The sequence below is a fragment of the Panthera pardus genome, unplaced genomic scaffold, assembly GCF_024362965.1.
Source record: "Panthera pardus isolate Hobbes unplaced genomic scaffold, ASM2436296v1 HiC_scaffold_20, whole genome shotgun sequence".
Taxonomy (NCBI): Eukaryota; Metazoa; Chordata; class Mammalia; order Carnivora; family Felidae; genus Panthera; species Panthera pardus.
The window spans coordinates 43,471,712-43,494,981 of NW_026526766.1; the positions used below are offsets into that span (position 1 = coordinate 43,471,712).

At 41.4% G+C, this 23,270-nt stretch overlaps 1 protein-coding gene across 1 annotated transcript in view; it reads right to left on the reverse strand.

The window, feature by feature from the left end:
• The window catches only part of SAXO1 (stabilizer of axonemal microtubules 1), a 94,797-nt gene that overhangs the window by 19,864 nt on the left and 51,663 nt on the right, over positions 1-23,270 (reverse strand). The window contains exon 2 of the mRNA XM_019415407.2: positions 2,399-2,578. Coding sequence (XP_019270952.2) covers positions 2,399-2,578 — 180 coding nt within the window. The remainder of the gene's footprint in view (positions 1-2,398; positions 2,579-23,270) is intronic.

Genomic DNA, 23,270 nt, shown 5'->3' on the forward strand with positions numbered 1-23,270 from the left:
CCTGCTCCAGAATAAGGATTTGTCCTCATCCTCCTAAGCTTGTGGGCAGCCAATAAAGAGCAACCTTCAACATCCAACCTTCAAAGCATCCTTTTCTGTATTTCCGGGACAGAAAATATATCTCTAACATAACAACATCTGAAGCTGTCCTGTACTTTCCATTTTCCATTTCACACATTGCTCTTGATTTCCTGCAAACTAGGTATGAAGAGAGGAGACCAGCATCTAGAAGCTCAATGTGATATTTGCAAGCCATTCCTCAAGGCTACCTTCATCTTTTCCTACCCATTACAGGTCTCTTATACATACGCCTAGGACTTTTCATCAGCAATGACCATGATTTCTCAAAAGGAAAAGCAGTGCTTGGGAATGGTCTACATCTCTTGGTGTGGTCTTCAGACTCTTAGAATTCTAAGACTGCTATTTTCTTGGTAAAATGAATCCCAAACTCATATTGTCTTAGAAGCCATAGGTTGGAAAAACAGGTTGCATAGAATATAATATTTTTAGTACTCAGAAACATTGTGCTTAAACAAAATCATATTAAGATATCTGTCTAGCATAAAAGTGATCTGATTCAAGTCATACATCAGATGAGGCCCTCAGCTCCCTCCCACCTCAGGTTGCCCCTGTCCACTGCTTCCCACCATACTCAGGAATCTTTTGGCTTCATTTCTCTCTTTATGGGTCTTTCTGCCCTATACACGTGGACTTCCTTTGGATCTAGAACATAGCACTTTTTTGTAGGAATGTTTCATGCCTCTATGCCACAATCTCAAAAGAGGATGTTTCCAGGCCTAGTGTGGGGAAAACCTGGAGGCAGAATGAATTAGAGCTGTTCTGCTTCACCTGGGTCATCTGGGACCTTTACTAGGAAAGCACAAAATTATGAGCAACAGGGGAGCAATAGGAAGAAAATTTACCAGGCCTTGCGTCCTGTAATGTGCAGGCGCTGTGCTGGAATAATTTACATACTCTATGATCTGTACCTCCCGGCAACCCTGCCCTGTAGGGAAGAGGAATGCAGGGGCAGAGAAGGCATCCCTCTGTCAGGTCTCATCTGGGGACCAACTATATATCTGGGACCCTGCCCAACTGCACTCAAAGGTGTTTCTACTCCACTGGGTCACCAATCACAGGTCACCACCCAGGGGCCATTAACCAAGTTGTCAATGGCAGATTCTGCTAGTCTTACAACATGTAGAACAGACCTGAAATTGATCAGTTTCCCCACCCTCTCAATACAGATACTTCTGCAATCCCAATACACTGTGAGCCAGGTGGTTCAGTCTCTAAACTGGATTCTCTAAAGAATCCGAGTTTGGAAGTCAAGAGCAATTTAAAAGGAAATACCACTCACCTTTGAACAATGCGGAGGTAAGGGATGCTGATCTCCTATGCAGTCACATATAACTTTTCATTCCCCCAAACTGTTCATAGCCTACTGTTGACCAGAAGCCTTACCAATAACAGTCAATTAATGTATTTGATGTGTGATATGTCTTATATACTATATTCTTACAATACGATAAGCTAGAGGGGCACCTGGGTGGCACAGTCAGTTAAGCATCTGACTTCGACTCAGGTCGTGATCTCACAGTTCGTGGGTTCCAGCCCCACATTGGGCTCTATGCTGACAGCTCAGAGCCCAGAGCCTGCTTCATATTCTATGTCTCCCTCTCTCTCTGCCCCTCCCCCTCCGCCACTCACACTCTGTCTCTCGCTCTCAAAAATAAACATTAAAAAAATTAATAAGTAAAATAAATAAGCTAGAGAAAACAAAATGTTATGAAGAAAATCATAAGAGAAAATACACCCACAGTACAGTACTGTATTTATTGGGAAAAAATCTACATGTAAATGGACGCGTGCAGTTCAAATCTAAGTTGTTTAAGGGTCAACCGTAGTCTTTGTTCATTCTTGAAGAACATTCACGGGGACCTCAATTCAAAGTCTACAGCATAATTTCCAAAGAGCTCCCTCTGTATCACCAAGTTTCCTTTCACTACTACCACTATCACTACACCACCCAACCTAACCTGGAGCTTTGGCACCCAAAGCCAAAACTCTCTTTTCAGAAGCAGACCCCCCACCATTTCATGCCTTTATACTTTACTTAACCTCCAATCCTTTGCTAGGTAGATTATTTTAGCCTTCCTCACCTCTACACCAGCAAGTAACAATTCTTTCCCTGTAAGAAGAAGTGGAAAAAAACTGAGCTGGCTAATAAATGCAGAATTTCATTTCTGAGATACAACATATTAACATTAAAGGCCTTGATAGCATCTATTATACTGCATATTGATGCACTAATACTGCACATTATATTAATATTGTGCATCAGCACTGACATTACTCCATTAGTGTGCATTCGTACATTTATTCTTCTCGCACTCACCTTGACGTGGTCAAACCTTCCATGGGCACAGACCCTTTCTGGTACTCCCGCTTGGGCTTGAAGGATTCTCTGGGCAGGTAAGAGTGATAGAGAGGGTAGTTCTCGGTGTATTCGGAGAGAAGACATGGTTTCTCTATTTTATCATAAATCTTGGTAGGGAGATGTGGACAGTGATGCCGCCTATAAAAAAGGCATAATGTTAGGTCTGTTCCCTTCTTGGAAAGGATACGTACAGTTTAACAACATTACCTTCTCAAAATGGGATCCCAGCCTTTAAAATCAAAACCGCCAGCACTGAAAACAGGAACTCAACCTTTCCTTTTCTCTACTAAACTATCAAGTGGCCAAAAAAAATTTTAACGATGTATAACTGCAATTGGTTAATCATCAAAATCCCTTAAAATCATAAAATTACACACAAGCATGACTGACGTTCAGCCACTATAGATACCATACTGCCTGTTTAAATTTGAAATATTTCCAGGGCACCTGGGTGGCTCAGTCAGTTAAGGGTCTGACTCTTGATTTCAGCTCAGATCATGATCTCATGGTTCATGAGGTCGAGCCCTACGTTGGGCTCTGCACTGACAGCATGGAGTCTGCTTGGGATTCTCAGTCTCCTGTCTCCTTCTCTCACTCTGCCTCTCCCCTGCTCATGCTCACTCATGCGTGCTCTCTCAAATAAATACACTTAAAAAATAAAATAAATAAAATAAAAATGAAATACTTCCACACCACGGTAGGTAAATCATCATGGCCTGGAGCCTTTTGAGTGCTCCTCCCAACTGGCCTCCCCTGAGACCTCCCTGGGCCTCCCAATCCCGCAGCAGTTGGGGCTCACCCCCTGACCAGACAGGGTGCTCCAGGGCTGTGCACTAACCCTTTCCAAATTGGCTGCTTCCTGGATCTTTTCAGAATAGCACCTTTCCATACAAGTGGCCTCACGAAGAACAAAACTACCTCAGTTCTGAGCACACTATACACCACTGACTACGTGAACCTGTTTCACATTGAAAGTCTGGCTCATTTCTTCTTTTAGGTCTCACCTCAACTCTTGCTTCCATAGAAAGACTTCCACTGGTTATCTTCCATTTTCCATACACCCATACCCCTGGCACAAGGTTCTCTCTCTCATCCTGGTGTATGCCTTTCCCATCACTAATTGCTATCTGTCATCAGCAGGTTTGTTGGTGAGTTTGTTCATTATCTGTCTCATCTACCAAGCTCAGTACCTTTTCTATCTTGTTCACTGCTACAGCCCCTTAGCCTGCCTGGTACACAGTAGACTGTCAATAAACAGCTACTGAACAAACTATTAAACACATAAATAAATGACTCAATAAATGTTATGCCTCATTACACAAATAGATGAGTTAAGATGGCAGAGAAGTAGGGAGACGCTAGGATTACACAAATAGATGATAAAAAATAATTTGAAGTTACAATTTATGGTGAGTTTTCCCATCTTACATGCATGGCAATAAATGAACACTATTATTCTACTTACTGCTAGACAAAGGGCAGCTCTTTGAGCTTTCAAAACCGAAGTAGTATATCAACTATTCATATGTCCACATACGATTCTTACAAACCAGTTGGGACACCTCTCATCTTCAGGCACCAGCACATCACCAAAATTGTATGTGAGTGATTTCCAACTTTGTTATATCAAGGAATAGCTGATTTTTGAACTTTTTTACACTTGTTTTAATTAGAGAAACTAAAATACACAGACTTCTGAGGCGGCACATAAGGGAAGAGCAGGGGAAGAGAGAAACGGACTTACAGAGAACTCATCACTATTCTAATTAAAGTTATTTTCCAGGCAACAATTTGCATGCTATTCCTGTTGTTTGTAAGTTCAACCCTTTATACAAATGTGGCTGCCACCACTGTTGTTACTACGTACTTCTCTTCAACCTCCCAAGCTCTAGAGAAAATGATCAATACCTGTACGGTTCAGATGGCTAGAACTGCATATTAACAAGTATCTTTAAAGAGATCCCTGTTTGCTTTCTTCACATTTGTAGGTTTGTATATCAGAAAAGTCTTAAGATGGCGTAAACTTGCCACATTTATTTTTAAGTTTTTAAGTTTTTAAAGTAGTCTCTACACCCAGTGTGAGGCTCAAACTCACAACCCCAAGATCAAGAGTCACAGCCTCCACTGACTGAGCCATCCAGCCACCCTAGTTTTCATTTCTGTTATTACAGAAGTACTACTGGGTTTGTGGTAAATATTTTAGATTCTTTTAATTATTCATAAGGAAATATTCCATAAATATGTCATCCTTATAGTACGAATATCTGAATTGCAGTGTTAAATATGTGCAATAAAAGTTTAGTTTTCCTTTTTCAAAATGCACAGTGTTGGCATTTTGTGTTCAAAGGTGATTATGCATCTAACATTTTATATATTTAATAAAATATGCCCTAATAATAGGTACATAAGTTGATGAGTGCTTTAATCTTCCATCCACTCGAGATAATTGTTGTGTTTGCATAGTAAACAAAATAACCATACTCCATGATATGTAAACATTAGATATTATTACTGTTTGTGTGTTCACAGTCTGTCCAATTATCTGAGCTTTCAATCTGAGCCCAATTAGAACCCTATCATTCTAGGATTCCTACAAACCTCAAATCAAAAGCCAAGAATTGCTGGCTATCAAAAATGCCTTTGCAGATATATTTTATTCACCCACACTCTTTGAGAGAAAAGTCAAAGTTTTATTAAGAATAACTTAGATTCAGGCACTTGCAATAAAATCGACTCTACAAGCATAGCAATATTTTCCCTCTCCAGTGCCCTTGTTTTTTAAACCAGCAAAACTTTGTTTTTATATAGCCCCCCTGTCTATAATGTTACTTTTTTACTTTAAAAAAGAGTGGAAAGACTTATTCCTAAAGAAAATAAATGTAATGGCAAAATACTACATTGTGATGGTATCATGAGAGGGAATTCCAATACAGCAATAAGCTTCTACCCAGACTCTAATGTTCCTTTAAGTGGAATTGTATCTATCTATGGGGAGGGGGTCATGTTTTGACTTGCTGCTAGTTAACTAAAATCTGTCTCTCTTTGAAGTATTAAGAAACTCTTATTTGAAAGTAAATGTTCCTAGGTGCCTGGGTGACTCAGTTGGTTAAGCAAATGACTCTTGATTTCAGCTCAGGTCAAGACCTCATGGTCATGAGATTCAGCCCCACAGCAGGCTTGTGCTGAGCATGGAGCCTGCTTGGGATTCTCTCTCTCCCTCTGCCCCTCCCCCCGCTTGTGCGCACATGTGCCCTCAATCTCAAAAAAAATAAAATAAATGTTTCATTGCCTGAGTCTGCTCATAGGGCCACCTCCTTTCCTTACCTGTAACCCAAAACCCTGAGCATCCCTCTCAAGTCGCCAAGCACCATATCTCCTCATTGGTCTGCCCATCCCTTTCCTAAAAGGGAAAACACTTCAATCCTTAATTTTTAGTGGACCTAGTCAGTGATTAATGAAAGTGTGTGCAATCACCATGGTTGGGGCATTTTCAGGTAGGCGTGACAGTCATGAACCAAAGAAAGGAGACCTCTTCAAACTGTCTGATACTTGTATGGTTTTAGAAGCTGCATTGGCTTGTTCAGGAACACATATTCTCATGAGCCTAGATGGGGCCACTAGGCAGAGAGGGCAAAGGGGAGGGAGAAGGTTTCTTTATCAGAACTCTCTAAAGTCTTTCCACTCCAGAATTTACTGAAGGACCACAGGAAAAAGGAAATAATGCTGACTTTTTCTGTTATTTGGTAAAGGTAGTAGTAGAACTACTCAACAGACCACAGAAAATGTTAATAATAGTTAACTCTGAACACTGACTCCAAGCTAGAATCATGGAATTTTAAAAATTAAATTAAGGGCTCCTGGGTGGCTCAGTCAGTTAAGCATCTGATTCTTATTTTCGGCTCAGGTCATGATCTCAAGATTCGAGAGTTTGAGCCCCATGTTGGGCTCTGTGCTGACAGTTTGGAGCCACTTGGGATCCTGTCTCTCCGTCTCTCTGCCCCTCTCCCCTACTCGTTCTCTCTCTCAAAATAAACTCTTTAAAAAGTTATAAAAAATTAAAAAACTACTTAAATATTTTAAAGGACCATGGGGAATACCTGAGCCAATGTCCTCACAATGCTAATGAAAAAAATCAGAAGCTCAGAGAACGATGTGCAGGATCTAGCCATGGACAAAACCTAATTCTCCTTCGCATCTGAATGACCAGGTTCATTTCCTGACATCTAGGTCTCAAGGAACCCTAGAATGGATGAAAGAACTTTAAAGATATGACAAGTACCTCCAGCATAGCGCCATCTGACAGAGATAGAATGCAAGATGTGCATGAGAGCCGCATACATCATTTTAAATGTTCTAGTGACCACATTAAAATGGTAAAAAAGAGGGGTGCCTGGGTGCCTCAGCTGGCTACACGTCTGACTCTCGGTTTCAGCTCAGGTCATGATCTCACAATTTTGTGAGTTCGAGCCCCACATCGGGCTCTGTGCTGACAGTGCAGAGCCTGCTTGTGATTCTCTCTCTCATCCTCTCTCTCTGCCCTTCCCCTGCTCACACTGTCTCTGTCTCAAAATAAATAAACAAACCTGAAAAAAAAACTTAAAAAAAAATAAAATGTTAAAAGAGGTAAAGTTAATCTTAAATACTTTAATCCAATGTATTCAATATAATTTCAACATATAATCAGTATAAAAAATTAAGATATTTTATTTTCATACTACATCTTTAAAATGCAATATGGGTTTTATATTCACAGCACATCTCCATGAGGAATACCACATTTCAAGGGCTCAGTAGCCATGTGCAGTGGTAGCTTCCCTATCTGGAAAACACAATCTAGAATTGGAAGGAACAGACAAAAGAATTGCTAGCCCTTCGATGCTGGTTTTCAAGTGGAAGAAAGACAAAGATGCCTAGAAATATTTTCTTTGACTAATATCCTGTTTGTCTCCTCCTTGGATTCTCTGACCTACCTTCGTGTGACATGAACAGGGATGTTACAAGACATGAAAAATTGAGTTTTCCCTAATTCTTCCCACTCCATTGGGCCAAGCTTCAGTTCCATGCACCTGTGATGCCCTCTGGAGCTGCTCTCTTTCCTACCACTTCCAATTTTCCAGAATGCTTCTCTTTCTTCAAAGCCCATCTCGACAACCATTCCTGTCACCACCACCACTCCAGGAAGCTACTGAAAATGCTACCACACTGTCACTGGCTACGACTCACACTCTCTTCTCTAAGTGTACATGGCTTTGTGTCCCTACCTCTTTTAGGACACTTCTGTACTTCCTGGCACAGTCATCTCCTTATAAACTTTCAGGTTAAGAATTCTCGGGGTGACTGGGTGGCTCAGTCAGTTAAGCGTCTGACTTTGGCTCAGGTCATGGTCTCAGGGTTCATGAGTTTGAGCCCCGCATCGGGCTCTGTGCTGACACCTCAGAGCCTGGAGCCTGCTTTGGATTCTGTCTTCCTCTCTCCCTCTCCACTTGTGCGCTCATGCTCACTCGCTCTCTCTCTGTCTCCCTCCCTCTATCTCTGTCTCTGGCTGCAAGCACAGATGTTCATCATGGCAAAAAGCTTTCAACGTGATATTCATCATGATGAAAAGTATGGCAATTTTTCCTGCCACCATCAAGCTGCATGATTAATAGCTAGTTAATATGACTTCGGACTTCTCAAACAAAGAAACCTCTAACAGTCTTTTAGATCATAACCTGTTTGTAAAAAGAGTAGCAACTATGGATATCAGTGACTTCCCTTGCCTCTACCATGGTTTTCCAGACTCCCCTGAGCCAAGTCTGGCACAGGCAATGAAAAAGGCTCTCCTTCACTCCTCTCCTTTGCTTTAGGAGGCAGCACACATGGCAGAAAAGGACTTTGGAGGCAGGAAGATCTGGTTTCCAATTCTAGCTCTGTCACGGACTGCATATGTAAAGTTAAGGAAATCAGTTACTTTACTCTTCTGAACTTCAATTACTTCCAAATATGTAGAAAACTTCCACTTAGTAGGATTTTGTGGATTAAATCAAATACTGGAGGTAAAATGCCTAACCCAGTCCAAGGCAAGCAATCTGAAATTAATAGGCTGTTTATTGAGCAATTACTATCCACCCCATGGGCTAAGAGTTTTATATATTATCCCACCTAATACTCGCAGCAATGCTATGAGCAAGACACTGTTATCTCCATTTTACAAACATCAAACTGAGACTGTAGGAGGTGTTATTTCACTCAAGGCCATATAGCCAGACTGTAATTAAATCAGGACTAAAACCCCAGATATTCTGCCTGATTCCAAAGTCTGTGCCCCTAATCATGGGCATACATTGTGTGCCTTCAGGGGATGCCAGCCTATACTAAACACCTCTGTTTCCTGCCTGCCCTGGTAAATGTGAGGGCAGTCAATTCATAGGCAGTTCTCAGACCTGCCCTTTCTCCTTCACTACACTCAGAATCTTCCAAGGCAAGATACACTCCTCATTCTCAAGGACCCCAAAACTACTCTAATACAAACCAATAAATACATACAATTCCAAATGCTCTTTAAAACTCTGACCTTTCCACGGAATCTCTTACGTTGTCTAAAAAAGAGCAGATCATTAAATAACACTAACAACCAGGAAAACAAAGAATATGGAACACTGGATCCAAAAGGACCCATGAGATCAGCCAGGCCTGCAGCTTCATCATGCAGATGTGGACACTGAGAGCAAGAGACACGGAGCCACTGCCTAAGGTCACACAGCTGGTCAGCAGCAGCGTTCACCTCAGGTCCCATATCACCACCCACATAATTGACTTCCAGTTACAATCCAATTTAAAACTCAAAGTTCACACTCTTAAAGGATTTGCAGCCCATTTTTCCTTTTTCCCAGTAGTTGGGAGCCCATGACCTGTCACAGCTGCTGTGTGAGGGAGGAAAACAGAGCAGAAAATGCATTCTTGGTCTAGGAGGTGGGAAGCTGCCAAGGATCACCAAACCTCCAGTCATAAAAGTCATCTTTTCAGTCTGATAGTTAAGAAAGAATCCAGAGTGTTTAGGATAACAAAAACTTTAAGTTCCTAGAGGTGGAGTCTTCTCAGAGGAGAACCCACGTCTCTAGAATGGTCTTCTGCCTGAACATGAGAAGCTCACAAAGCCAACCCAAGTGGCCTCTGGGGATGAGTAAAGCCAGTGCTTTTTCCTGACGTGTGCATTACCTGCAGTGGTTTATAAACTTTCAAAATGTTCACTAAAATTTCTTCTCTCATGTGCATAAATATACCCAGAGAGGCAAAGGGACAAGTGAGAAACCTTTTATAACTGCTAAATAAGACCATTTTTGAACATAGATATGTATTTCAGGCCAGTCTTGAGACAAAGGGACTCATACTACCTACTAGATCTTTAAAGAATCAGAACAGTGGGAGAAATCTGAGTAACTCCAGCTTATATCCAGCCCACAGTACTAGGGATTGGAGCAGGGATTATCAACTAGAATTCTTTGGTGGCAACTCATCCCTGAGGGGATCAGACTCTGAGTGACAGAAAGCAGGGCCAAAACTTTAAATATGTGAGGGAGAACAAGCAACCTGAAGACCGTTTGGTAGAAATATGACAGATGCAAATGATGAACCAACAACTAGCAGTGCCTGATGTTAAGGGAGGTGGGGGTACAGTGAAGAGATTCTGAGTCACAAGTTTAGGGAGAAAGATCATCTTGATTGATCAGCCATGTCTGTCAAGGAGGCCAGGCTAGGGAAGTGGAGCCGGGTGAGGAATGAATCAATCAACCAATCAACAAAAGGGAAGGAAAAGAAGAAGGAATTTGGCTGAAAATGGTGTCTTGTAGGAATGATACATTTGGAAAACATCTGGAATGACAACGAAGTCATAAAAGTGCAAATCAAGTCCTTGAGAAGATCAAGTAATTAAAAATGAGGACAAAATCTTGAAGAACACTAGGATTTAGGAAGCAGGACAATGAAGTTTCAAGGTAGGGGGAAAAAAGTGACAAAAAGAAGAAAATTCAGTGACACAAGAGTCAAATAAGAAAAGATTTAAGTGTTCAACAGTTAAATTGCTACAGAAAAATCCAAAGGTCTGGGGGCAGAGAAGAAGACATCTCCTCTGTTGACCAGAAAGCAACCTTAGTAGAGTGGCTGGGCTGGAACCATAGAATCAATGATGCTAAAGAAGTGGAGGTAGAGAGGCCACCATGCTGAAGAATCTGGTAGCAAAAGTGGCAAGAAAACTTGAACCAGAGCTCAAGACATTACCCAGAAAGTACACAAGAATTCTTAACCATGTGATCATTATCAGGAAGCAGTGGGTAGAAGTCCAATCGTCTTTGTAGGTAGGAGAACAGATTAGCAGATAGGGATTCTCTGATGAGCAAAAATAACTGATGTAGCCACAGACTGAGAAGAGAAGGTGAATGAGGTTCAAGAGACAAGATGAGAGAAGGGAGTCAGCAACACCAATCTGATGGCCTCCACCCAGAGTACAAGGGCACCAAGAGAGGGAAAGCAGATAAGGTGGGATGGCAGCTGGAAGAGAGGCTCAAAGTGTGCATAGGGCACTCTGGGGAATGCACTTAAGAGGCAACTAGAGAATAATGAAGACTTGCTTCCGGGAGTAGTGGGACTGAGGAGAGGGCCCACTAGGCCTGATTGGCCCTTGTCAGTGTTGGATCTCTCCGGAGCAGTGCTCAGCAGCTCTAGGGAGAGCTCTGGCTCAGCAGACAAGAAGCTGAGGGACTGTGGGACAGCAGGCGCTGAGGAGAGGAGCCCTGGTGAGTCGTGAGCACTCAGGCTCAATGGACAGAAGGGAAGGCAGCAAGAGCCAGTGCTTCTTGGAAAAACTGAGGCCTGGCAAGAGCAACACAGAATAGGTCTAGGGCTACATATGCCTCATGGGCTCTCTCAGGCCCTTTCCCTTGGCAGTCAAAAGGAAGAGTTTCTCCTGTGAAAAAAAGTATTTAGGTTAATAAGAGAAACCTCTTCAAGAAAGTACAATTGGTCAAGGCACCCCCAGGAGATACAAGGCAGGGATTTTGGCAATGGCCCCACTGAGCCTTGGAGAGAAACACATGGAAGAGGAGAAACATGCCAGTAACCAAGGCTCTTTCTCTTTCTAACTCTTAAAGAGCTCTTAGAGAACCTTCTGTGTTCTGGAGGAGGCAGGCACTGCCCTGGGCTATAGTCTCCTTTTTCCCTCTGAGGTCCTGGCAATACTCCACCCAGAACTCTATTCTACCCATTGTGCTTCATTCCCTTCAGGTTTTAGCTCAAAATCCCTCCTTCCAGAAGGACTTCCCAAACCTCCAGAACATGTTAGTCACACACACGTTTGTATTCTCCTGCTCAAGTTTGACTTCCTGGCAGGTGGATCTTGAATACCGTTACCTTGGTGCATGGTTCATGATGGGCACTCAATATATGACTGCTGAAAGCATGTAAGAACAGGGGAAAATATCATATATGACTAGGTTCTGTCCATTTTGGCCTTACACAGGAGGACAATTACAAACTGCTTAAAAGGAAACTCAGAAGCTATACTCATATTTGTTTGCCCTTGTTGTGTGGTGCTTCCCATGTAAACAAAGCCTAGAAATTGGTTTTATAAAAACAAATCTTTGAACCCTATCTCAAAACACACACACACACACACACACACACACACACACACACACACACACACAGTTTGAGCTGAATAACACATTCAGATGTGAAATCTAGAATTATAAAGCTTTCAGAGGAACACATAGGAGAATATCTTTGTCACTTAAGGAAAGGCAAAGATTTCCTGGAGAGGTCAAGTAAGTAATAATTATAAAGAAGGAATTGGTTAGACATCATCAAGTCAAAACCTGCTCAAAGATACCATTAAGAAAATAAATAAGCAAGCCACACACTTGGAAACAATATTTGCAAGACAGATATCCAGCAGAAGACGGAGATCCAGGATATAGAAATATTATCTATAACTCAATAATAATAAAGACAAAAAATAACAAGCAAAGATGTGAGCAGACCCATCATAAGATATGCAAATGGACAATAAACTATACAAAAGTGCTTAACATCATGCACCATTAGGGAAGCTCAAGTTTAAACCACAATAAAACACCACCACATACACACCAGAATTGCCAAAATTACAAAGATTGACAAAACCTATTGCTGGCTAAGTGGAACAACTGGAATTGTTGTAGCATTCAATTCATGTTGAATGAATTGTAATCCATTGTTGGTAGGAACGCAAAATGGTCCAAGCCCATTTGACAAAATCTATGGCCATTTCTACATGCTGCACTACCTCCTGGTCCAACAATTCCATCCTAGGAATTTATCCACAAGAAATAAAAACCTTTTATTCACAAAAAAAGGAGTTGGTCAAGAATGTTCATAGACACTTTCCTCATTTAACCAAAACTAGAAATAGGCCAGGCATCCATCAATGGGAGACCAGGTAAACTGCGGTATCATCATTCAATGGAATAGTACTCAGCAATAAAAAGGAACAAGCTACTCGGGCAGTCACACAATAGCAGGGATGAATCTCAAGAACATTTTGAGTGAAAGAAGAACCAATCAAAAGAATACATACTTTACAATTCCATTTATATGAAATTTTAAAACAGGAAGAACTAATCTTTAGTAGGGAAAAGATTGGTGGTTACCACTGGGAGCGAGAGAAGGGACTGGTTAAGAAGGGAAATGCAGGAACTTTCTGAGGTGTTGGTAATGTTCCAGATAGGATACAGATTTGGGTTACACAGGCACTTGAATTTGTTGGCAAACACCAACTCAAGATTTATGAATTTCATTGGAATTTACCTCAAAAGAAGAAAAAGGACAAAAATATTAAGCTGCTGTTAATGATATGAATGCTGAACTATTTAGGGGAGAAGTTACTGATTTCTGTGATTTACTTTGAAAATCATAAAAAAAGATGGGTTGATGGATGGATGGATGGATGGATAATAGGATGAATAGATGGAAAGATATGTCAATGTTAATGATAGAATCCAGGAAGTGGATATACAGCCATTCACTCTAAAATCTTTTTAACTTTGTTGGATGCTTGAAATTTTTTATAATAAAATGTTAGGGAAGAAAAACAACAAGTTTCTAAAATTCCCTAATTTTTAGATGTGATCATGACATTGTGGTTATATAAGAAAATGTCCACACTTTTAGAGATGTATAATGAAGTATATAGGGGCGAAATGACAAGACATCTGTAACTGGATGAACCAAATGTGACAAAATCTTGATAATTATTGATGCTGGGAGATATAAACATGGAATTTGCCTCACAACTCTATTTTCTTTTCTTTTTTTGTGTGTGGATTTAAATGTTTTTTAATTAAAGAAATATTAAAACAAATCCCTAAGAAGTAGGGCCTACATGAAACAAGTGTGTATCTGCTTAAGCAAGAGTTCCCTTGAGGCTAATAGGGCATTGGTCCAACCACCTGGGACAAAACAGGATTTTGATTTAAGCTGATGATAAGTGCAGAGCCAACAACCGAAGGAAGTTTCCCTTCTCACACTCTGAAGTTTGTGTCAGCTGCACTGGGCTTGTTCCCACATGGCCTTTCAGTGTCCTCCAGCCAAAAAGCAGCAAGCTCACATACTTAACTGTAGTTTCACTGTCTTCTCAAGAAATCTATTAAGTACCCTGTGAATTTTGGATGAAACCCGACAGCTGTGCTAAACAAATCTTCCCAAGGCTCTCTTTCAGGCATTGCAAAAAACAACCAAAACCTCTTTAATCTCTATCTTAGAACACTAACTATACTTGACCCACCACCACCTCACTCCTACCCAAGATTCCTTTACCTGCATAGCACTCTTGTGGTCACTCTCATCACAGCATTTGTCCCACATTAAAAAAAAAAAAAAAAGCTTGCTTATTTGCTGCCCAGACTAGGTTTCCTTTCTTTTTTTTTTTTTTTTTTTTTGGGGGGGGGGGGTGGCTGGTAAGCGGGGGCTGGTGAGAGGGGTATCTTGTTCACTATTCTATAACCAGCTAAGCACAAGGCCTGGAACACCTACATGCTGAGGAAAATGTTTCTGGAATGCTAGATGACCAATGTATAAAACACATAGACTTTACAGAACTTCTCCACATGGTCTCTTTCTTTCTGCCACCCTACAAGCTAAGCAGGACAAAAATTACTAACCCAATATCCCACATGAGGAAACGAGGCCAGGGAGCTCAAGACTTGGTCAATCTCACAGAATAATTGATGATAAAACAAGGTCAAGGGCCAGTTTTGCTGACTCCTCAAAAGATGCTCATTGCATCACATCCAGTTCCTCTCTAAGGAAAATTCAGGTTAAGTGCTCAGAATCTGAGACCGTTTGCTTCCCACAATCACAGAGCTCAGAGCTAGGGGTTGGGTGGCCTCTGACTTACAACATTTAAGAGTAAATGGTACCCAATGAGCATGGCTCTTACTTGGAAAGCAGGGAGAGTCAAAAGTTGGATAAATGCCACCACTCATAAAACCCCAGATGTTTGGTTTGATGTTCAACATGTTAAATGTCTCCTATAATTAATTAAGGGAGAAAGACAACAGTTACACTCTATACACCATGTCACTTTCCACCAGCCAGTGGACATCAACCACTGCACATGTATTAATTTGTTTCATACTCTCTCCCTCCACACATGCCCTTTTTCTCATTTTGCATAAATGGCAATGAAGGACTGTGTTTTCATAGCTCCCTTCTCAGAGATGATCAGAGACTGGCTAGGATTAACCTGAGCTGTCATCTTTGAGGTTAGATTACCCGAAACTACAGTAGTTCATAAAAGACTCCTCCTTCTCTCTCAGCTTCAAGATTGGGGAAAGAACTGGAAGTTCTACATGAGTCTACAAATAGAACACCAGCCATCAGCTGAAGTGTACTGCGACCACTCCTAAACCTATGTACCTGGGCATCCACCACAGCCCTCAATTTCAGCTTTGACTTTCAGCAGGTGAAATGGCAACAGCTTGAGTGGGGCCCAAGGTCCACAGAGCAGGACTCCAGGCATAGCTGCCTTCCATCTTCAGAACAGCATCCCAACATCCCATCTCCAGGATACAACCATGTTTCTATGTCCTATACGAAGTTACTGAAAGGCCTGGGAGCTGCCAAGTGCCCTATGAATTACTGTGAATTTACTAGTACTTCTCAGTGTTTATAGCTGTCCCACAGCCTTGAGCCCCAAAACTAGGAGCTGAGGTACTTTAAGCCTCCATGTCAGATTTTCAATGCAAAGGTCTCACTCTGTCAAAGTCTCAGGGGTGGGGGGTGGCTTTCTTTCTGTAAACACGGACCTGTCTCATGCTGCAGATAATGGAAAAGAGATGGCTTCCATCAGTTTTCTCCTGCCCCAGACTTCCCACCCAATACTGTTTCCCACCTGAGTAGCCACAGAAAGAAACACTTTTGTCCTTCCAAGCAGCAAGTGGCAGAGAAAGATAGACATACAGACAAATCTGAATCTAGTAGTCAATGCCTCATTCCTGCAGTAACGATTTTCTCCACCACTTGCTCATTAGCCACCGACCTGATGATCATTAACTCAACATTCCCCATGCCCCGCTGCTGTTTGCTCGAATTCTGGAAACCTTTGGAATGTCAACTGATACCAAAATTTCAACAGCTGTTATATCCTTCATCAAAAAAGATTTACTATTGTTAATCTACATTTTTTTCTCTCTGCCTCTAAGGACCTTTTTGAAATTTGAGCCAAACGTCCTATAATGTCATTAAAGAGAAAGAAAAGTAATTTAAACAATGAGTGGAATGATTGTAGAAAAATAGCCTTATTGCACTAAATTTATTCCTCTGTGCACCATAAATATTTTTAAACAAGCATTTGATTCTTAGAGACTGAAGTCACTGTTGGAGACACCTCCTTCCCCCCACCCGCCCCAAAAAAAGCAGGACGCTAAATTTGAGTTTAATTATTACCACACCTGAGCAGCTGTAACAAAATTATTTCACTGTTCTGGGTGTTCATAATTCAATATGGTGAAGTAGACTCTGATCTTATTAATAATTTTTCTCTATTTCTCAGATATTTAGCTTAAAGGGAAAATTTTTATATCCCCTCTTTCCAACTGTATTCTTTCAATATATTCTTCTCTCCAGCATTTAAAGTTTACTTCTAGGAACTTTATATGGATTGTGTGAAACCCACTCATTCAATGAAATGTGATGTTATCAGATGTGTTAACAGCAACCCACTTGCTTATCTCTGAAGAAATATCCTGCTTTACACTGATTGCCCAATATGCAAAAACAGAAAATTCAGGTTATGCTTTGTTATTTGACAAACAGGCAAATATTTCTGGCATAAAGAACCAAGTTACATAAATTGTACTTTTTTTTTTTTTTGGTTTATATGTTTTAGCTAAAATCAGAACTTGTTAAACCCCTTGGGCTTCTGGAAGAATGCTGAGGATTTAAAGAGCATTTCTTACTGGACCTCCCAGATGCTGGCAAAGTTCTAGGGAATGAGGAGGTGTTAGGAGAGAACAGGCAGATATACACACACCAAGGGTGTTAAGTCCGTTCTTGATTTCTGGTAGAAGATAGCCCTTCTTTCAAAAAAAAAAAAAAAAAAAAAGGTGGTTTTTTTTTTTCACAAAAATAAAATTCTTGGCTCTCTATAATCTTTTTTTCATCTCCCATCACGGAAGAAAACAAACACCATACAGTTCTATCAGACCAGCTGACAGAGTTCTCCATAGGACTTTGCCTTTTGTTCCTAAAGATATAAAATGTGTACAAGATTTGTACGCTTTCAGAGATAGCAAGATGAATAGGTAACATTTACAAATCACTATCATTTATTAAGCACTATGTGCCAGGCACAGATCTTAACTCTTTATGTATATTATCTCCCTTAACCTTCACAATGACCAAAAGGCATAGAAAACACTTCAAGCCTGAGGTTGAGACACGCTGCTCTAAGACCCCAGAAGCTACAAAGACCACCCACAAGAGCCACACAAGGGAATTCACAAGGAGTGGACCTGGGTCTCCTTCTCTGAACCTCTAAGTAGTGTAAGGAGCCAAGGCTAAGCCTCCCCCAGCTTCTACCAAATTCCATCTGTCCTTACATTCCCCAGCTTTTACTCTTCCCCTCTTTTTCTCCTCTTTGTATTCACACTACATTAAGCCTCAAGTCCTTCAGGATCTAAGGTGGAGACTTTTTTTTTTTTTTTTTTTTTTTTTTTTTTGGTGGAGACTGTTTCCAACACAGAGGACATTCTATGAGACCAAGTTCACTGAGAGAACACAGTATCAGCAGCTCCAGCTCCGGATACTGGCAATTTCACCCTCTGCAACTAAAGAAAAGAGAAAACTACTGCCCATAAGCCTTCTCATGACTGGAACAAGATCATAAAGCCACCCCCCAACTGCAAGGGGAGTTTCTAAGTCAAGGTCTGGCTTCTTGGTCACCAGAATGGACACCAGGTATGAGAGATGGGGTCTGGAGAGTAATGTGAGTGGCCACCCAACAGAATCTGTTCTCAAAATGATTCTAACAAAATAAGTTATATTTATGTGTTGTCCCCATAGTACAGGTGGGTACCATGTTAGGGATTAGTAAAAACTCTAATGGGGGGATAACAGGTTCTAAATATCCACCAAACTAAAATCATGTTTATTTACACTATTAAAGAGAAATCACTGATTCTAAAGTGCTGGCACCTTTAGACTAGCAATCAACATAGATGCCATGATGTTGCACATTCCAATAGAGTTGGATGAGGATGTCATGGAAAACCACAAGCCAAATGGAATTTCAGAAAACAAGGAAGGGCATGGGAACTAATTAGACTGCAGTACTGCATTGTATTAATTAGCTCTAATACACATCTCTCTCACACACACACACACACACACACACACACACACACACACACACCTCAAATAAAATGAAGCCAATGAAGCTCAGACCTTGCCTTGCACTTGTTCTCATCATTTCACCTGCCGATTGAGGGGTCCTCACATGCCTGGCGCACTGGATGCAGACAAGCCTCATCCTGTCAACTGACTCCAAACTAGCATTTATTCAATTCCTCTGACTGCTTGGGCAGATTCCCAAATCTGGTCCCTTTGCTCCACAGCCTTCCAAAGCTGCTTTCAGGGGTGACAAGACACAGAAATCTTCTTAGATAGAGTAGATCATTTGGCCTTACATATCCTATCCTCATCCTCTAAAAACTCCAACACAGCATTCACAAATTAAACAATGCACAGGAGTACATTTGTTTACTCATTCATTTGTTCATTTGCCTATTTATTGATTCATTCATACAGCATTCTCAAAGCTCATATTCCATGCCATGTGCTGTGTTAGGTGTTGAGGTTAGCAAAGAAAAAGTACCCATTCCCTGATAAAAGCACACATATATTACTTCCTGTCTCTACTTGTTGACATCGGTGCTCAGGAAAAGGGGGCCCTCATCCCTCATGAAGACATTGGTGGCACAGTGCGCCCACAGGGAAGAAAGCAGATAGTAAGGGATTGGAGGTATGGAGGTGGCAGACAGAAGAGGGAGCCAGAACAGTTAGCAGGGTTCGTCATATTGAACCAATAAGTAAATATATGAGAATAAAAGGAGCCAGTTTTCTCACTCTGAGTAGGGATTTGTAAAAATATAAAGGAGGCCATCAGAACGTCTGAAGTGTTGGATTAGAATTGACAGTATTGGCATGAACTGATGGGTTTTCTATATATACAGAAATACTTATTTTCTCTGTTTCTGTGTACATGTATAATCTACATATATTTACAGGTATGCACGTGTGTGCATTCAGAAGCGATGAGTACAGTCAGCAATCAGATCTTGGTTTTTTGGCACCATCCTCCACTAAAAGGTATCAGAGCTGTCAGAAAAAAAGTTGATTTCATGATTGGGGCAGAAAAAAATACTAGATGAGCCTAGCATATCTTGTGTCAGAAAGTAAGGAAATGTTTAATTAATGATGGGCATATGTATGGGGTGCCTGGGTGGCTCAGTTGGTTAAGCATCAACTTCGGTTCAGGTCATGATCTCGCAGTTCGTTAGTTCCAGCCCTGCATCAGGCTCTGTGCTGATGCCTCAGAGCCTGGAGCCTGCTTCAGATTCTGTGTGTGTGTGTGTGCGCGCCCCTACCCCAATTGCACTGCCTCTCTCTCTCAAAAATAAACATTTAAAAAAAATTTGGGGGGGGGCACCTGGGTGGCTCAGTGGGTTAAGCGACCAACTTCAGCTCAGGTCACGATTTCGCGGTCCGTGGGTTCGAGCCCCATGTTGGGCTCTGTGCTGACTTCTCAGAGCCTGGAGCCTGTTTCAGATTCTGTGTCTCCCTCTGTCTCTGACCCTTCCCCGTTCATGCTCTGTCTCTCTCTGTCTCAAAGTAAATAAACGTTAAAAAAATTTTTTTTTAATTTTTTTAAATAAAAATTTTAAAAAAAATGATGGGTATATGTCAAGAGTATGTAAAGGCCAGCTTGAAGGAGCTCAACTTGGGAAAATTGAAGATTAAAATGATAGTTAATGATATAAAAATTTGATAAAATTATAAAATTATAAATGATATAAAATGATAAAAATAATTTTTTGATAAAAATGACATAAAATTTTGATAAAATTTGAGTTAATGATATAAAAATTTGAGGATTAAAATGGTATAATAGTTAATTGAATTCAATAGAACCATGAGTCCGTACTGAAATAAATACATACATAAATGGAGAAGGGAATGCTCTTTCTTACAGTAGAAAGCAATAAATGTAATAGAAATGAGGGAAATAGATCATTGCTATTTGGGTAACCATGGTGGTGGTGGATGCATTTGGGGGTAACCATGGATACTGAAGCTGATGGGTGGTGTTTCAATGGCAAACAGGATAGTAGTATATATAATACCAGAGCACATCCCCATTGTAATCAAATACAAAGGGGAAATGGTGACTTCAGTGGAGGCATCTGGCAGATCCCAGATGATGATCAAGTTTATCCCCACCGGTGATAAGATAGGTCATCACATGTCTCTTGATGAGATGCATCCAGAAGAGCTCAGCAGCATTTCTGTGGTTTCCTCTCAGCAGTGCATGGCCTGGGTCTACTCGTGAGAAGATATTTGATGGACTCGGGTGGAAGGACAGCCATCAAGGGGATGACACCCAGGGAAAAGAGGAGGAACAGTTCTAGGTTAAAGGAAACTAGTGAGATATGGTAACTAAATGCAGTACATGTTCCTAGATAAGATCCTGGACCAGAAAGGAAGAAAAGATGTATTGTTTGAATACTTGAGGAATCAGAATGGGGATCGTGGGTTGCAGGCTAAGTATTATATCAATGGCAACGTCCTGACTGGGATGGCTGAACCACAATGCAGGAGGAGAGGCTCCTGTTTGGGGCAGCATTAGGGGTGATAAGTCACCTGTCAGAAAAAGATGTGTGTTGCATATGTGTTCACATCCATATACAGAGAAGCAGGGGGACCAAACATCAAGGTAAAGTATTAACAATTAGAAAATCTTGGTGAGGTGAAGGGGATACAGAATTCTTTATACTGTTGCAGGTTTCACACCATTTCTATTTTTTGCAAAAAAAAAAAATGCACATAAGAGGACACTGGCCCTGAAGTCATACTGACCTGAGCTTAAACTCTTAATAATGTATTTGATCAATTTGAGTCTTAGTTGCAGCATTAAAAAAAAAAAAAAGTTAATTCCTACCATCCCTCACAGAATTGGTCTACAGATAACTAATAAGAGTAGTTACCATTTGAGGACCTAATATTATGTGCTAACATTTTAGAAATACTACTTCTAAGCCACTCAATAACCTGGTGTAAGTATTATGATTCCCAATTAATGATATAAAATTGCCTGAGCCTCAAAGAAATGACATCTCCTCTCAGTTAGTAAAAGAGCAAAGCTAGACCCAGAAAGTCAGCTTCAAAACCTCATCCTCCTTCTTCCCTACTGGGTGTCCCGGATGGGCAGTGCTTCCCAGTGTGCCTGGGACACTGGGAAGGAGCCAATGGATGTTGATTTTCTCACCAAGTCGTCTAGCTGGAGAGCAGACACGTGATTAAGTGATTATAACGTGTTCAAATTAGGTGCATACAGAATGCCATGAGAAACTGGAGAAAAAGGTGATTTGTGGGGTCTGGCTTGGGGGCAAAAAGGTGAGGAGGCTTCAAAAGCAGGAATACTTGTGTCAGTGTTGAGGGGTGAGGAGGTAACAGGGAGACAAGAAGCGAGGGATTTCAGGGCAGATGTTCGGCAGATACAAAGCCGTGTTGGTGCGATGGCAGGGCTGCTGGGGAAACAGTGCCTGGAAGAGAGGATGCAGGCTGGGAGTGGTAAATGATTCTGGGCAGAAACCACATCATGAAGAGTCTTGGGTGCCATGCTTAGTTGTTTACACCTCGTCCTCTTGGCTGTGGAGGACACAGCACGTCTACCTCCCCCTGCCCGCTCATGTCCGACATTACTAATCACAGCACCTCAGACGGCCACTGCTCAAACCTGCAAATGGCACCTGCAATACAATCATTTGCTTTCCCTACTGCAGGCAATGAGAAGCTCACAGGATTTGTAACAGGCGGCCGGTAAAAGGGGCTGTGTGCTGAGCCAAGCTCAACCAAGAGAGCAGTGAGTGTTATCAAGAAACAGACTGCATGGGGCACCTGGGTGGCTCAGTCAGTTGAGCATCCGACTCTTGATTTGGGCTCAGGTCATGATCCCAGGGTGGTGGGATTGAGCCCCACATCAGGCTCCACACTAAGCATGGAGCCTGCCTAAGACTCTGTCTGTCTCTCTGTCCTTCTGCCCCTACCCCACTCTTGTGCACATTCTCTCTAAAATAAAAAAAAATAAAAGAAATTTAAAAAAAAGAAACAGACTGCCATCATAGTGACAGTGCCCTGCAGTAGTCCTGTGCATTGTATAAATGCAAGGTACACATCTCAGTGAAGTCTGAATTGGGGCAAACTCCAAGCTGTGATCTAGTCCTTGTCAGAAGGCTTATGATGGTGGAGAGAACATTTAAAGCATTCTTCAAACAATAAAATCAAGAGGCCAAAACAAGCTGAAGTTTGTGCCAGTGGCCAGTGAGATCTGGGAGAAAGGCCTGGAGTAGGGGTGAAGCAAGCTGACCTAAGAGAGATGTGAGTTTACTAACCCTGAAATTGCACAACAACAAGTGGAAACTGATCCAGCAGGACTGTAACACCAGGTGCCATCAGACTATTAGTCATTCCCTGCAACATTAGGTGCTCAGTGAAAGATTATTTTTGAAAGATGATTAGTCTCAGTTTCCACATCTTCAGAAAAGATATAGGATATTTAAGTACTTAAGGTAAAACACACACACAGGTAGACCCATGTGTGCACAGGGATGGAGGACCGTTAGGAAGCATCCCAACCCAGGATGTGTGCAAGAAACTGGTTCCTTGTATTTGAGGAGCTGTTGAGTGCTGGGTGTGCTAAGGAGCCCAATGGAACTGGCTTCCATTTCTTCTCCAGGCCTCCATTTCCTTGACAAACATGAGCGATCCCTTCCAACGTAACAGTGAGAACTCTAAGCTCGCCTCTCAGAAGAAAACAACAGATGTGGGCAAGAGATCTGGCAATGAGTGCTAGAAAGTCAGGCTAAATCCTTGAGTGGATCCGATGAGGGTAGGAGCTCACATCGGATCCAGACACTTGGTAACACCATTGAGAAAACTGAAAACACATTGTAAGTGGCAGCCTGGGGGGCGGACAACATTCTGCTTTAAGATGCAGACTGGTTTTGAAATAAAACTTTAAAACGTGTCATAAAAAGCAACT